The sequence below is a fragment of the Jaculus jaculus genome, chromosome 1 (assembly GCF_020740685.1).
Source record: "Jaculus jaculus isolate mJacJac1 chromosome 1, mJacJac1.mat.Y.cur, whole genome shotgun sequence".
NCBI classification, from domain to species: domain Eukaryota; kingdom Metazoa; phylum Chordata; class Mammalia; order Rodentia; family Dipodidae; genus Jaculus; species Jaculus jaculus.
In genome coordinates, this window is record NC_059102.1 from 132,816,485 (window position 1) to 132,831,376 (window position 14,892).

The following is a 14,892-nucleotide window of genomic DNA, read 5'->3' on the forward strand; positions in this document are numbered from 1 at the left end:
CCCAGATGTAAGTCCAGGCAGCTACAGCCATCTGATTTTTCACAAAAATGCCAAAAATATTTATTGGAGGAAAGACAGCCACTTTAACAAATGTTGCTGGGAAAACTGGATACCTATATGTAGACGGATGAAAATAGATCCTTGTCTCTCTTCATGCACAAGAATCAAGTCCAACTAGATTAGGGGCCTTAAAATCAGACCTGAAACTCTGAAATTGCTTGAGGAAAAGGTAGGGAAAACCCTTCAACATAATGACATAGGCAATGACTTTCTGAATATAACCCCAGTTGCACAGGAAATAAAATCACTAATTAACCACTGGGACCTCATGAAATTAAAAAGGTTTTGTACAGCAAAGGACACTGTGAACAGAGCAAAGAGGCAACCTACAGAATGGGAGAAAATCTTTGCCAGCTATATATCTGACAGAGGATTAGTATCCAGGATATACAAAGAACTCAAAGAACTAAACAACAAATCAAATAACCCAATTAAAAATGAGCTATGGAATTAAATAGAGTTCTCAAAAGAAGAAATGCAGATGGCATATAAACATCTAAAAAATGTTCCACATCCTTAGCCATCAGGGAACTATAAATTAAAACTACTGTGAGATTCCATCTCACTCCTGTCAGAATGGCTATCATCAAGAAAACAAATGACAATAAATGCTGGCGAGGATGCAGAAAAAGATGGACCCTTCTATACTGTTGTTGGGAATGTAAACTGGTACAGCCATTGTGGAAATCAGTGTGGAGGTTCCTGAGACAGCTAAAAACAGATTTGCCATATGACCCAGTTATATCACTCCTAGGTATGTATCCTAAAGACTTGTCTCATTACCTTACAGATTCTTGCTCAACTGTGTTTATTGATACTCTATTCACAATAGCTAGGAAATGGAACCAGCCTAGATGTCCCTCAACTGATGAAGGGATAATAAAGATGTGGTACATTTATACAATGGAGTTCTATTCAGCAGTAAAGAAAAGTGAAATTTTGAAATTTTCAGGGAAATGGATGGATCTGGAAAGGATCATACAAAATGGCCCAGAACATCAAGTGCTGCATGTTCTCTCTCATATGTGGATCCTAGATTCAAATGTTTATTTTTAGACTTGTATTATATTTTGGAGTAAAAATTGGTAGCCGAGGCCAGTAAGCTAGAAAGGGGTTATAAGGGAGGGAGGAGATAGGAAGACTTCAGCAGATGGCATTGTATATATGTAAGTAAGTAACAGATTACTTGGGGTGAAATGGCCTAAGTGAGGTCAAGAGAAGTGTGGGAGGAGGGTTAATCAAAATTTAAGATTTTATGAAAAAGCCATATGGAACCCTACTTTTTTGGGTAATGGTAATCCAGAAGCCATTGATTATTACTAGAAAAATTTCAGTGCCAGGGAGGGATACCTTCCAGTGAGCTGTTTGTCAGGGAGGTCCCTGATGCCGCCAAAACATTACAGGCCAGTGCCAAAGCTCTTGGCTTCCTGCCATGGATAGATAGTAAGACCCTACTGCTGAAGATTCTACATGCTTGGGCTGTAAGGTCATTGAGAAATCAATCTGGAGCTGAGCTGAAAACCTCCTCCCGGCAGACCAGCTGACAGAAAGCTGGAAAAAGCTATGCTGCATGCAGTCCTATGGGAGAGAGAAGTCATCAGTGGTGAGAACAGTGGACACTACAAGCCTTAAGTATGGCCAGCCAGGACAAATGACCCAATAGTGGCATGTCTGTTATGAGGGAAACCAAATGCTCTCTATTGGACTAGAGGCCTTCTCCATGGGAGGGAATAGATGCCTGCTATTGAAAACCTAATCAAAAGCCTCTGGTGGGGGAGGTCATGAGCATTAGGAGTGTAACACCTGCTCTTGTCTGTCTAAATGCATATATTATGCTCACCAAACTGCCCTGTAAGCACTTTTCTTAATATTCATACCCATATGTTAATGCTACTCTCACTTTTGGTTAGAAAAGCTCTTTTCATACGGTGGTGACCACTGGGATGACTAAAAGGCACCATAGTGCTGAGAAGAAGTGAAAGAGGAGTGCTCAGCACTGAAACATCTCTACCACACCCTCCAAGGCTGGGGTGCATTGCAGAAGAGGAGGTGGAAAGGATGTAAGAGCCAAAGGAAGGGTAGCTCTGCTTATAATGCAATTGTCCAGACAGAAATTGGCTTCGCTATCCATGGCCTTGCAGTGCCTACCACTACCTTCACAAGACCCTCATCATAGGTGAAAAGGACAATGACATCAAAATAAAAGAGAGACTAATGGAGAGAGAAGGGGGATATAATGGAGAGTGGATTTGTGAAGGAAGAGTGGGGGAGGGGAGGGAGTTATCATGGTTTATTGTCTATAATTATGGAAGTTGTCAATAAAAAAAATAAAAAAAAAATTAGTATTTGTATCACTCCCAATCTGGCATCCAGAGCTAAAGTAGATTGTATCTTGCTTTTTATTTCAAATTCTGCTTGTTTAATCATGATATGTAGAAAAGCAAATGACGTTTGTATTTTTTGTGTATTATTCCTGCCACTTTGTTACAATTACTTGTTGGTTACAGGAGGACTTATGTCAATTCTTTCAAAGCTTTTATATAGACAACCATGCCATCTGGAAACATAATTTTCTTCCTTCTCAATCTGTATGACTTTGACTTCCTTTCCATATTAGTTCTTTATTTTGTCACTATGATTAATACCTGACAGAAGCCATTGCAAGGGGGAGAGTTTTATTTTGACTGACAGTTCAGGAGGCATAGTCCGTCACACTGGGGAAGGGCGGCATCTGCGGCGGCTTGGTCCTCGCAGGCAGGAGCGCGAGGGGTCACGCTGCAGTGGCAAAGGGCAAGTAGGACTGACCCACAAGTCCCATCCCTATGGCAGACAGCAGGTTCAAGAGGTTGTACGGCTTCCCAAAACAGCTCCACTAGCTGGGGGCTGAGTGTCCAATCACAGGAGCTACTGGGGACTTGGTAATGATGTATAATTATTTGTTGTTTTATTTTACATAGCTTTATCTTTGTGTACGCATGATGGTGTGGTCGCGTGTGTCACACATGCATGAGGAGGTCAAATGACAACCGCTGGTGTCAGTGCTTGCCTCCCACCTTGTTTGAGACAAGGGCTCTTTGTTGTTCACCCTGTGATCCTCAGGCTAGCTAGACCACGAGCTTCCGGGATTCTCTTGTGTCCCATCTTGCTGTAGGAGTGCTGAGATTATATGGGTTCTGGGGATCTGAACTCTGGTGTCCACTTTGCACAGCAAGTGCTTTATCCACTGGGCCATCTTCCCGGTCCTTACTTTTAATTTTTATTTTTTATATTTTATTATTTATTTGACAGAGAATGGGGGAGAGAGAGGCAGAGAGAACGGGCACACCAGGGTCTCCTGCCACTGCAAACGAACTCCATTAACACGGGCACCCCCTTGTGCATCTGGCTAACGTGGGTCCTGGGGAATAGAACCTGCATCCTTTGGCTTTGCAGCAGGCAAACGCCTTAACAGCTAAGCCATCCCTCCAGCCCCCCTTATTTTTGTTTTCTGAAGCAGGATCTTGCTATGTAAGCCAGGTTGTTCTCAAAGTTGTAATCTTCCTGCCTCACCCTCCTGAGTGCTGGGATTCCAGGCATGCACTGCCATGCCCGGTGTGTATAATTCTTCCATACACTGTTGGACTGAATTTGCTAATATTTTGTTGAGGATTTGCACACTTACGTTAAACTTCTCACAACATGTTTGCTCATTCCGATATAGAGCAAGGCTGACCCCTCAGTGAGTTAGGGAATTCTTCCTCTGTTCACTTGCTGAAGAGACTGTACAGAGTTGGTGCTCCATCTAGCGTCTGGTATATGCTACTGCTTCGTCAAGGTGCCGACGACAAGTAAGGAGAACTACGTTGGGATACTCTTATTTGATAGGTCATTATTCACAGGTTATTATTCACAAACCATTTGATAGGTTATTATTCACTATATATCCATGGTATAAAATACTGTTTTAAATGCTGTATTTATTCCTTAAATGTTGCAGTCAGGTTCACACTGCTGGAAGAAATTACCCAACCAAGAGCAGCTTTGGAGGGATAAAAAGGTTCATTTTGGCTTACAAACTCGAGGGGAAGCTCCATGATGGCAGGGAGAAACAAAGGCATGAACAGAGGGTGTACATCATCCCCTGGCCTACATCAGGTGGGCAAAAGCAACAAGAGAGTGTGCCAAACACTGGAAAGGGGAAACTGGCTATAACAGCCATAAGCCCACCCCCAATACTGCCTCCAGGAGGCATTAAGTCCCACATCTCCATCAGCTGGGAACCTATCATTCAGAACACCTAAGTTTATTGGGGACACCTGAATCAAACCACCATATTAAATATTTGGTAAAATTTTCCAGTGAATCCATTTGGGCCTGTGTTTTCTGTTTTAGAAATCATTTAGCCAATTTCTATAGTAGATATAAGCCTACTAATATTGCTTGTTACATACTATCTTGACATGCCCAATGTTTCCTTCTGCCCCTCTTTTTTTTTTTTTTTTTTTTTTTTTTTAGGTAGGGTCTTGCTCTAGCCCAGGCTGGAATTCACTATGTAATCTCAAGGTAGCCTCAAATTCATAGCAATCCTCCTACCTCTGCCTCCCAAGTACTGGGATTAAAGGCGTGCATCACCATGCTTGGCTTGCCCCTCTTGTTAAGATTTTTCAGCAATTTCATAATTTCCTTCTGAATTTTAATTGGTCCTCTCAGTCTATTGTCATCTCTCACCACCACTCCTGGAATATGTTACTGTTTGCATTTTCCCCAGAGTACCTACTTCTGGCATATTCCTGGGCATTTATAAGAACTTTTCTGTAGTCCTAAAACACATTTTCTAACTCAGGTTTATCTACTAAACCCAGCTTTCCTTAGAAGCCCTTCCTGCTATCTTTAAATAGCTCAGTCGTCCCACTCAACTTGCACAAAATAAATTTAGAAATTATTATTTACAACAAAGAAAAATATTCTAAAAGTTCTTAAAATGTTAACTTGATTTGAAATGCACATTAAAATAAATTGTGAAGAGCTGGGGAGACAGCTCTGTGGTTGAGAGCACTTATCTGCAAAGCTTTCCAGCCCATGTTCAGTTCCCCAGCACCCACATAAAGTTGGATGCAAAGTGGCACCCACGTTTGTTATCCCAAAGTGCCTATGACAATGGGAGGCATAGTCAGTAATTCAAGGCTTGTAGTCCAGCCAGTCTGATACTTGCAGTGGCAAGAGTCCCTTTCTCAAAGAAGGTGGAGCACAGACACCCTGAAGCTGTCCTAGGACTTCCAAATGTGCACCATGTCATGTGCACAAATAAATAAATATATGAATGCATAAATAAATATTTATAAACATTTAGAAACTATGAAATGCTGATCTCATAGGCAAATGAAATGGTGAATAATGAGAGACCCTACCTCAAATAATGACTGATATCTGAAATTGTCCTCTGACTTCTACACTTGCACAATAGCACACATATGTTCACACTTACACACATGAACATGCACACATACACACACAGAAATGCTTATCTCACTCTAGATTATTTGTGTCCTCTATAAATTAAATATCGAAGATGGATAAAGTTTTAACATGGTATATGAACAATGATAAAAACATTGAACAATTAATATCACTACATGTTAAATTCAATAACATGTCAATCCTGGCATGGCAGCACACTCCTTTAATGCCAACACTTGGATCACAGTGAGTTTGAAGCCAGTGTGGGGCTACAGAGCCTGGGCTAGAGTAAGACCCTACCTTGAAAAACAAAACAAAACAAAACAAAACAAAAAAGAATATATCAAGATTGAAGGAAAATTTAAATACCCGTGTAGAGGCAAGCTTACACGTGTTCATATCTGAGAAATGTATTCTGAAAATTTTGTATGTTTTGCTTCTTTTCATACATTCAGAACGATTAAGAGCTCAAATTCAGGAGTTATGCAGACTTGAGGCAAACAGTATCTCTACCATTTTACAATCCTCAGATCTCAGGCAAGTTGACAAAACTTAATTTCCATCTCTTTGTGGTATAAAAATAAATAGCACAAGGTGGTGATGTAAATTCTAACAATGTTGCTCAAATTGATTTAAAAAAAGCAATGTCATGTAGGCTCCTCTTTCCTCCCCATATCCTTTACAATAAATAACATTTAAAACAGTATTTACAGGCTGGAGAGCTGGCTTAGCAGTTAAGGCCTTTGCCTGTGAAGTCTAAGGACTCCGATTCCATTCCCCAGGAACCAGATGCACAGGAGTGCATGCGTCTGGAGTTCCTTTGCAGTGGCTGGAGGCCCTGCGTGCCCATTCTCTCTCTACCTGCCTGTCTCTCAAATAAATAAAATATTTTAAAAAAACAGTACTTACTATGAATCTTTAGTGTTCTATGAATAAAAACCTGTCAAAGAGAGAATGCCTATTTATTATAAACACTTTGATAAAAGTCATAATAGAATACGGTGGACACTAGATGGAGCAACATTCCAAATAAAATAATTCAACCCAGCTAATATACTTCCAGCCTTTAGATAAATTTTTCTTGTTTAGGCCATCAGTCTGTGAAACTTTGCTATGGAAACTCTGACTAATTAACATATGTAGACAAATACTAGAATGTAAGGTCCATGAGAACAGGCATGTTTGTCTCTTTGTTCATTGAAACACTTAGGATATCTAGAATATGGTTCACTAAACACTTGCTGAGGTGAACTTACAAGTAAAGCTAAATAAAGACTAATAAGAATTGTACTAAGCACCACCGATGTTACAGCAGTGGTTTTTATTTTCATTAGATCTGAGGAGTTGGACTACCAGTGTCTTACCCTGCAGGTATGATGACATAATTTTCTGCCACACCCCAAAACATATAAAATCTTCTTGTGAAACACTTGTGCTGACTCAAATCCCAGGATAATTTCCTGAAGAAGAGATAAGAAGCCAAACCCTTACTGTAATTCAATAAATGCAAATTAACCCACACAGAGAAACAGATCAAATTTGTTAGACCCATCCTGGGCAGAATGACACAAACACAGGACTTGATATTTCTGATCCCACAAAGTATTGGATTAGCTGACTTCATTAAAGGCAGCAAGAACAGCCTGGACTAGCAGTTTAATGAAGGACTTTCCTGTTGTTCTTATTGAAGCATTTCTTATGAGCACAGGAAAAAGACTAATTAAATTCCTTTCTGATTTATTCAACTATGGATTTTACTGTACATCTTTAACCCCATCTGCAGTCCTAATGTCATCACTATCATCATCAATCAATCCTTAATGTGGTAAGTTAAATATGCAAGGCAATGACCACAAAATTAAAAAAAAAGCAATATAGAACATATATTCTAATTTTTTAATTTAATTATTATTTATTTATTTTGTTTTGAGAAAGAAAGAGGGAGACAGAGAGAGAATGGGTGTGCCAGGGCCTCCAGCCACTGCAAACAAACTCCAGATGCATGTGTCCCCCTGTGCATCTGGCTAACATGGATCCTGGGGAATCAAGCCTGGGTCCTTTGGCTTTGAAGGCAAATGCCTTAATCTCTAAGCCATCCCTCCAGCCCTATATTCTAATTTTTAACTACATACAAGTATCCTTTAACAAGAGAAAAAAAATCATCAAAAGCATAGTAGTTTTATTACAGATGATAAAATTATAATCAACTTTTTCTTTAATTTACTCATAATTTTATGTCTCTAGCTTATTCTTTAACTTAATGGCAATTTCTATATAAGAAAATATGCCATGAACATAGTCTCCTCCCACCACCCTCTCTTTTCCTTCTTCCTTCCAACTCGTTTGACTTCTGTTTGATGCCATCATTTTTTCCCCTCCTATTATGCAGGTCTTGTGTAGGTAGTGGCAGCCACTATGAAATCATGAATACTATGATCATTTTGTGTCTGGAAGACAGAATTTCAGAGCATAGCTCCCCTTCCTTTGGCTTTTACATTCTTTCCTCTACCTCTTCCACAATGGATCCTGAGCCTTGGAAGGTGTGATAGAGATGTCTCCGTGCTGAACACTTCACTCTCACTTCTCAGCATATTGTTTAGTTTTGAATCACCCAGGTGGTCACTACTACCTGAAAAGAGAAGCTTCTCCGACTAAAAGCGAGAGTAGCATAAACATAAGAATTTAGAGGGCAGTTTGATGAGTATAATATGTTGATTTAGCCAAACAACAGTTTTGCCCCCATCCCACAGGGCTTATGACCTTGCAAGCCATAGGCTTTTGATTAGGTTTTTATTTATTTATTTGCAAGAGAGAAAGAATGGGCATGTCAGGGCTTCTGGCCACTGCAAACTCCAGATACATGCAATACTTTGTGGACCTGGCTTTATGTGGGTACTGGGGGATTGAACTTGGTTCCTTAGGCTTTGCAGGTAAGTGCCTTGACCACTAAGCCATCTCTCCAGGCCTTGATTAGAGTTTCAGGGCCAGTTACAAATTCCCTTCCATGAGCATGCTTCAAATCCAATCAGAGAGCAGTTTTCCCCCATAGCAGACATGCCACTATTGTACCAGTTGGCATATTTGGCCTGACTGACCAGCAATAGAACTTTCAGGGTCCACTAATGTTAAGAATGTTGATGACTTTTCTCCCCCAACAGGCCACATAGGTCTTTCCGACACCCTCACAGTTAGTCAACAAGGAGGAGGCTTCCAGCTCAGCTCCAGATTGATTTCTCAGTGACCTGCAGTCCAAGCATGTGGAGTCGTCAGCAACAGGTTCTTACCATCTAGTTACGATGGGCAACCAAGAGTGTTGGCAGTAGCCTGTAATGTTTTGGTGGCATCAGGGGCCTCCCTGGCCAATGACTCATTGGAAGGTATCCCATTCCTGGCACTGAAATTTTCATGTAACAACCTTCTGGTCACAGCATCATCAACCTCCACAGGGCACTCCTGCCCAAACTCTTTTTTTCTTAACACTTACATTATTTAGCTAGTGAAGAAGTAGGCTTTCACAGGGCTCATAATATTTTTAATTTTGATTAACCTTCCTCTCACCCCCTTCTCTTCTGCATCCTCTTATATCCTTCCCCCGTACCCCCCCCCATAGGGTCTCACTCTGGCTCAGGCTGACCTGGAATTCACTATGGAGTCTCAGGGTAGCTTCAAACTCATGGCAATCCTTCTACGTCTGCCTCCTGAGTGCTGGGATTAAAGGTGTGTGCCACCACGCCCGGCCCTATGTCCCTATTTTTGAAGGATAATATTCTTCTATAAAATTCTTTTAATCATTCTGGCAACCTTGGGATTAAAAATCTCTCAAAGGGCTAAACATGCTAATATTTTAAAGTACATTTAAACCATCCATTCATACATGTGCGAGAAAGCCAGAATACGTTAGTATTATGGGCAAGTGGAAGTCAGTGTATTTAGTTCAAAATCGGAAACTTTCAGCTATTATGAAAGTAATTTGCAGATCAAGTCAGAGTGTGTTCTTTGTTTGGAGCCTGGAATCAGCTCTAGAACTGATGCAACCTGAGACCGGTGCCAATAAGTGTTTACCAATGCCTCTGTCCCAAAGGGAGGCGATACAGAAATGACGCTGTTGCGATTGTCTTGAGACTTGAGGTAACGTGGTAGAGAGGAATACAGACATTCTATGCACTGTGAAATATTATTTGCCCACCTCCTAACCCTTGTTTTTTTTCCTAACCAAAGAAGACTTCCTCTCTGAGGTTCCCTGCGCAGGGCCTTCGCATGGCATATTGATTTGCTTGCTTGCTTGTCTTGGTGCTGGACATACTATAAACTCCATGATGGCAGGCACCCTGTCTGCCCCTTTCCATTGCATCCTTCACAGGGATTATTTTTCCAGTTAAAAAAATAAAATCTAAATACTTTTTTCCCAATATGCAATTTCTAATCAAGCTCTCATCTCCTTCAGGGTTTCGCTTCCTGCACATTTGCTCCCTTTTCCTGGGAACCATAGCATACACAGGAAGTTCATGCCTCTAGGGCTTATTTGTAGCAGAATGGAAAAAAAAAAAAAGCCTTGGACTTTCTCAAGGATGTTTTAAACAAGAGCGATCATTAAATTACTGTACTCCCCTCCTTATCTAGTAAACAGATTATCTATAAAAGGCTAATAAACAATGCAATAGCACAGGCTGTAGCAACATTCCTGGGAATATAAACAGTTCTTTGCAAGTATTTGACCTATTTGACTGAAGTCAATCTGAGAGATCTAAATCTTCTAACCTTCACCTTCCAGAAAAGATCTTAACATTTTTCTGTTGATGGTTGTGCTCCTGCCTCCTTCCTGATGACATCAAAGCTCCAAGCTGTAAAATCAGAGAAAGTTTACTATTTTCCGGCAGGTATCTGACATTGCACAGCCAAACACTGATCAATTAAAAAAAAAAATCAAGCGCTCACCAAGAGGGAGATCTGTGCAGTGATGAAACAATTCTGTATATGCGTATGGGAACCTATGCTTGGGATACAATGGCATAGAATCTTACAGGGAGAAAACTCAGTTTTCTTTATTTCCCGCCCCAGGGAAGGGTGTTTTGTTTTGGGTGGCACTGGGGATTGTACCTAGAACCTCATATATGTTAGGCAAGCACACTATCCCTGAGCTACAATGCCCAGCAGAACTTTATGTACATATTATGCCAGGATGAATTTCCTGGTTTTGATACTAGTTAGGAAAGACATACCTACAGGGTCGGTGACGATCCATGTGTCTGTAATGTCTTTTCAACTTTCTGTAATTCTGATTTTAAAAGTTTACCTTGTGTGCCTTAACGTACTCTGAAATGTGCCTGAGGACAAAGCTGGCAGAATAAAACAGCAGCATTGTTCATCTGGGAGGGGTTTCCCGCCACAACTCCTATGGGACAGTGCGCGAGGTTGGGAAGGCCCTGGGTTAGCTTTTCCTCCGGCTTCCATCTCCTTTCCACCCTCACGCAACATCTGCCCCTCAAAGCTGGTCCCTTCTCTTCTTTTGGAGGACATCTCAAGCCCACCTCTTATTCCCTTCCTAACCAAAGCAGATTCTCTCTGAGGTTCTCTTCGCAGGGCCTTCGCCATGCGGATGGGTTTGCTTGCTTGTCTGTCTCGCAGCTGGGCCTACTATAAACTCCACGATGGCAGGCACCCTTTTCCATTGCATCCTCCGCAGGGTGCGCACCGCCACTCAGAGGCCAGAAGCTCCAGAATAATTCTGTTTGAATACAGTAAATGCACCCTGCGGGAATTAATTCGTCCCCTTTGGCTCCAGGGTGTGCGCGTGGGACCCTTCATTACCCGCTCGCACCACCTGGCCTGTTCAGGCTCAAGCTGGCCTCTGCGTCCATCCACTGTGGCCGGGTCAATCAACGCTCCCCAACAGCCTTCTCCCCGCAAGTCACTACCCCGCCTCGGGATGGCGCTCTTTTCTTCCCGCCGGGACGTGCCTGGCTCTAGCACGGCTCTTCCGCGGGGGCCTCGCCCTTTCTCGCACCTTCTCCTTCGGGCTATCCCGCTGGCTGCCCCCGCCCCAAGAGCCGCGGCCTCCGGGGGGAAAGAAACTAGAGGAAAGCGGCCTGGGAACAGATCGGGCAGAAGGGGGCGTATCCTCCTCGCTTCCTGGGCTCCCATTGGCTGTCTCGCCTCGAGGGGCGGGGCCAGAGGAGGGGGCGTGGCCGCGCCTGGGTCTCGCGCCCCGCGGAGAGCAGCTAACGGCATTCCTGGAAGCTCGGGCAGAGTCCACGGAACGGCGCGGACTCGAGCATGGCCGATAAACGGAACGCGGACGACGCCCAGGCCCAGAGGCTCCCCGATTCCTTCAAGGGTGAGCCCCGCGGCCTCCCCGGCCCCGGCCAGCCGGAGGGTGGCCCGCCGCCCCTTCACCCTTCCCGGAGCACCTGGCTGCTGCTGGGGGCTGCGCGAGCCGCCCGCGGGTCCTTCCTCGTTTGTCAGGCGGGAGGGTCGCGATTTCGGGGCGGTAGGGCTGCAACCTGCGAGCACCCGGGGTGGAGGGACACACCCACCGCCGGGGTGTGTCCACGATGCAGAGCCCCGGCGGAGGAGGGGATCTAGCGTTATCCCCCTGGTCCCAGATGCCTGGTCAGATGCCAGCGTTTATCGCCGGTCCTGCACCCGCTCCCCAGAACGCGGAAGTCACGGGCCACAGTGGGGGAGGCAGCGCTAGCCCACTCCTCTTTCTTTCCTGCCCCTTCCCCTCTGAGGCCATCTTCTCCCAGCCTTCAGCAGCCCCCGTGTGAACCCTTTCTTCCTTTGGACGTGGAAAGAGCCCCAGTTCCCCAACAGTCACACCCCCCGCCCCAGGCTTCTGGAGCCCAATCGGGTTCGTAGGAAGAGGCCAGGCATCCTTCCCCACGCTTAGATCTCCCGTGCCTTCTTCCAGCCTCTTTCCAGTTGCACAGCCTGACTCATTCTGTCCCCTTTGTCTTAGGAACCCCTCCTTCCAGATAAACCTCCCTAGGCTCACCAACCCAACCCAAGGTCTTCCCGTCTTGACGACAGGAAACTGAATGCACCTATCCTGTTCCTCTGTGAAGAAACTAGTGTGAGAGAGTTACCGCCTTGAGCCTCTAATACTGGCTAACTCCTTAGGGTAGGAACCTAAGGAAATGCCCAGTCAAGGGAGGCAGTAAACCTCCCAGGAGTACTGTTGACCTCTCTGGAGATCTCACTCATCCAGAGGAATTATTTCCAAAGAAGGAATTTCAAATAAGATGTCATAGTGAAAGAGACTTAGGGAACTGGGCCGGTTTTTCTAGCTTCTCATGAAGAACCTTGGGGTCATCCGTTCTGATTATTTTCAAAGCCAGCTTTGTCCGTTGAAGAAGTTCGCATTTCCCTTTCTCTGCCTTTAATTCTTTCCTAGGGAGCATCAAAAGAAGTTGAGAAAGACAGAAGGTGTAGCTCTGAGTTAGAGCACTAGGTCAGAGGCCCTGGGTTCCATCCTGAGAGTCAAAAAAAAAAAAATGTATGCAGTATGTATCGTTCTCTCTCCTTTTCTCTGGTAAGCACTTTGGAAGAGGAGCTTCCCAAATTATGAGAATTTTAGTACAAAGTTGTCAATTGTGATAATGAAACAAAACGAAGGCACCATACTTAATTGATCATGTTTGATGCTTGATATTTTATAAACATGATTTCATTGACTCCTCACAATGGGTTCTTCAAGTGTAAAGTGGGGATAGGAATAATACTACATCTGTTGTAGTGAGAACCCAAGTTTGGAGGAGTCATTTGGGAATAAACATGATTTCTGTACTTAATGGTCATTTAGTTTTTCTCTTCACAACTAAATTTCTCTACTTCTAAGGTTTTTTCCTTGGCTCCTTACTAAATTTTTATTTATATTTATTTATTTGAGAGAGACAGAAAAAGGCAGACACACAGAGAGAGAGTGTGTGTGAGTATGGGTACACCAAGTCCTCTTGCCATTGAAAACAAACTCCCAAATTCCTGCACCACTTTGTGCGTCTGCCTTTGTGTTGGGCACTGGGGAATCGAACCCAGGCCATCAGGCTTTACAGTAAATGCTTTTAATCACTGAGCCATCTCTCCAGCCCACACACTTAACATTTTTAGACAGAAGACTTTTTTTGTTTTGTTTTTTTTGAGATAGGGTTTCACTCTAGACCAGGCTGACCTGGAAGTCACTATGGAGTCTCAGAGTGGCCTCGAACTCACAGAGATCCTCCTACCTCTGCCTCCTGAGTGCTGGGATTAAAGGTGTGCGCCACCACGCCCGGCTTAGACAGAAGGCTTTTAAAAAATTAGTGAAAATGAATGTTCTACTTCCTTAGACACACACAAATGAAATTTTGCTTGGTTTGTGTCACCTTTTATTTTTAATTTTTAAATGTTTTATTGACAAGCTCTGTTCATATGAATAAAACACCCTAATTATAATCTCCCTCCACCCTCCTTTGGCACCCTTCTTCCCTGTTTTCCTCCACTGAACCCCTTCTTTCCAATCAGTAATTTGGGGGGGCATCATATTATGCAGGTCTGGTGTAGATAATATCAGCCACTGTGAGGTCATGAATATAGAGGCAACTTAACATTGGGAAGACAGTATTCCAAAGCACTCCTCCCCTTCCTTTGGCTCTTAGATTCTTTCTACCACCCTGTGGTAGTTTGAATAGATGGCCCTCAATATATTCAGTTTTTTATTTGTTTGTAGTTTGAAGCTGCAGCCACCTGGCTGGAGGCAGTGTCACTGGGTGGATCTTAAGGTGTGATGGTGGGTTTCAGGTTTCAATCTAAATATATGCAAAGTGTGCCTAGCTTGAGTTCCTATGTGGCTTTTGGCTTGTATTTCTCTCTGACTGCTTGGACCTGTGAAGGCAGGCCAGCTTCTTCTGTCATTATGGAACTTCCCCTGGATCTGTAAGCTTCAATAAATCCCTTCCTCCATAACTGTGCCTGGTCTGGAAGTTCATCTCAGCGAACCTGAAGCTGTCTGCTACACACCCCTTTGAAGTGGTCCCTGAGCGTTGGAGGGTGTGAGAAAGATATCTCAGTCACCATCGTCACTTCTTCTTAGCACTTTGATGAGGTTTGAGTCTCCACCGTTGTCACTACCATCTGAAAAGAGAATCTTCTCTAAGAAAAAGTTAATAATATATATAATATAATAAATTTAATAAATATTTAGAGGAAAACTTGGTAAACATAATATATCCAGTTAGTCAAACAACAGTAGTAGTTTTTTCCCAAGTCTTATGACCTCCCAAGACACCCCCAAACCAGGGCTTTTGATTAGGTTTTCAGTACCAGGCAGGAATTCCCTCCTCTGGAGCAGGATTCAAATACAATCAGAGAACAGTTGGTTTCCCCCATAACAGACATACTTCCATTGCACAAGTTGGCACA

At 43.3% G+C, this 14,892-nt stretch overlaps 1 protein-coding gene across 1 annotated transcript in view; it reads left to right on the plus strand.

Moving 5' to 3' along the window:
* Nucleotides 1–11,711: 11,711 nt before the first annotated feature.
* Stom (stomatin) overlaps nucleotides 11,712–14,892 on the plus strand; it is a 32,446-nt gene continuing 29,265 nt past the window's right edge. Inside the window, exon 1 of the mRNA XM_004662760.2 lies at nucleotides 11,712–11,830. Coding sequence (XP_004662817.1) covers nucleotides 11,770–11,830 — 61 coding nt within the window. The 5' untranslated portion in view covers nucleotides 11,712–11,769. The remainder of the gene's footprint in view (nucleotides 11,831–14,892) is intronic.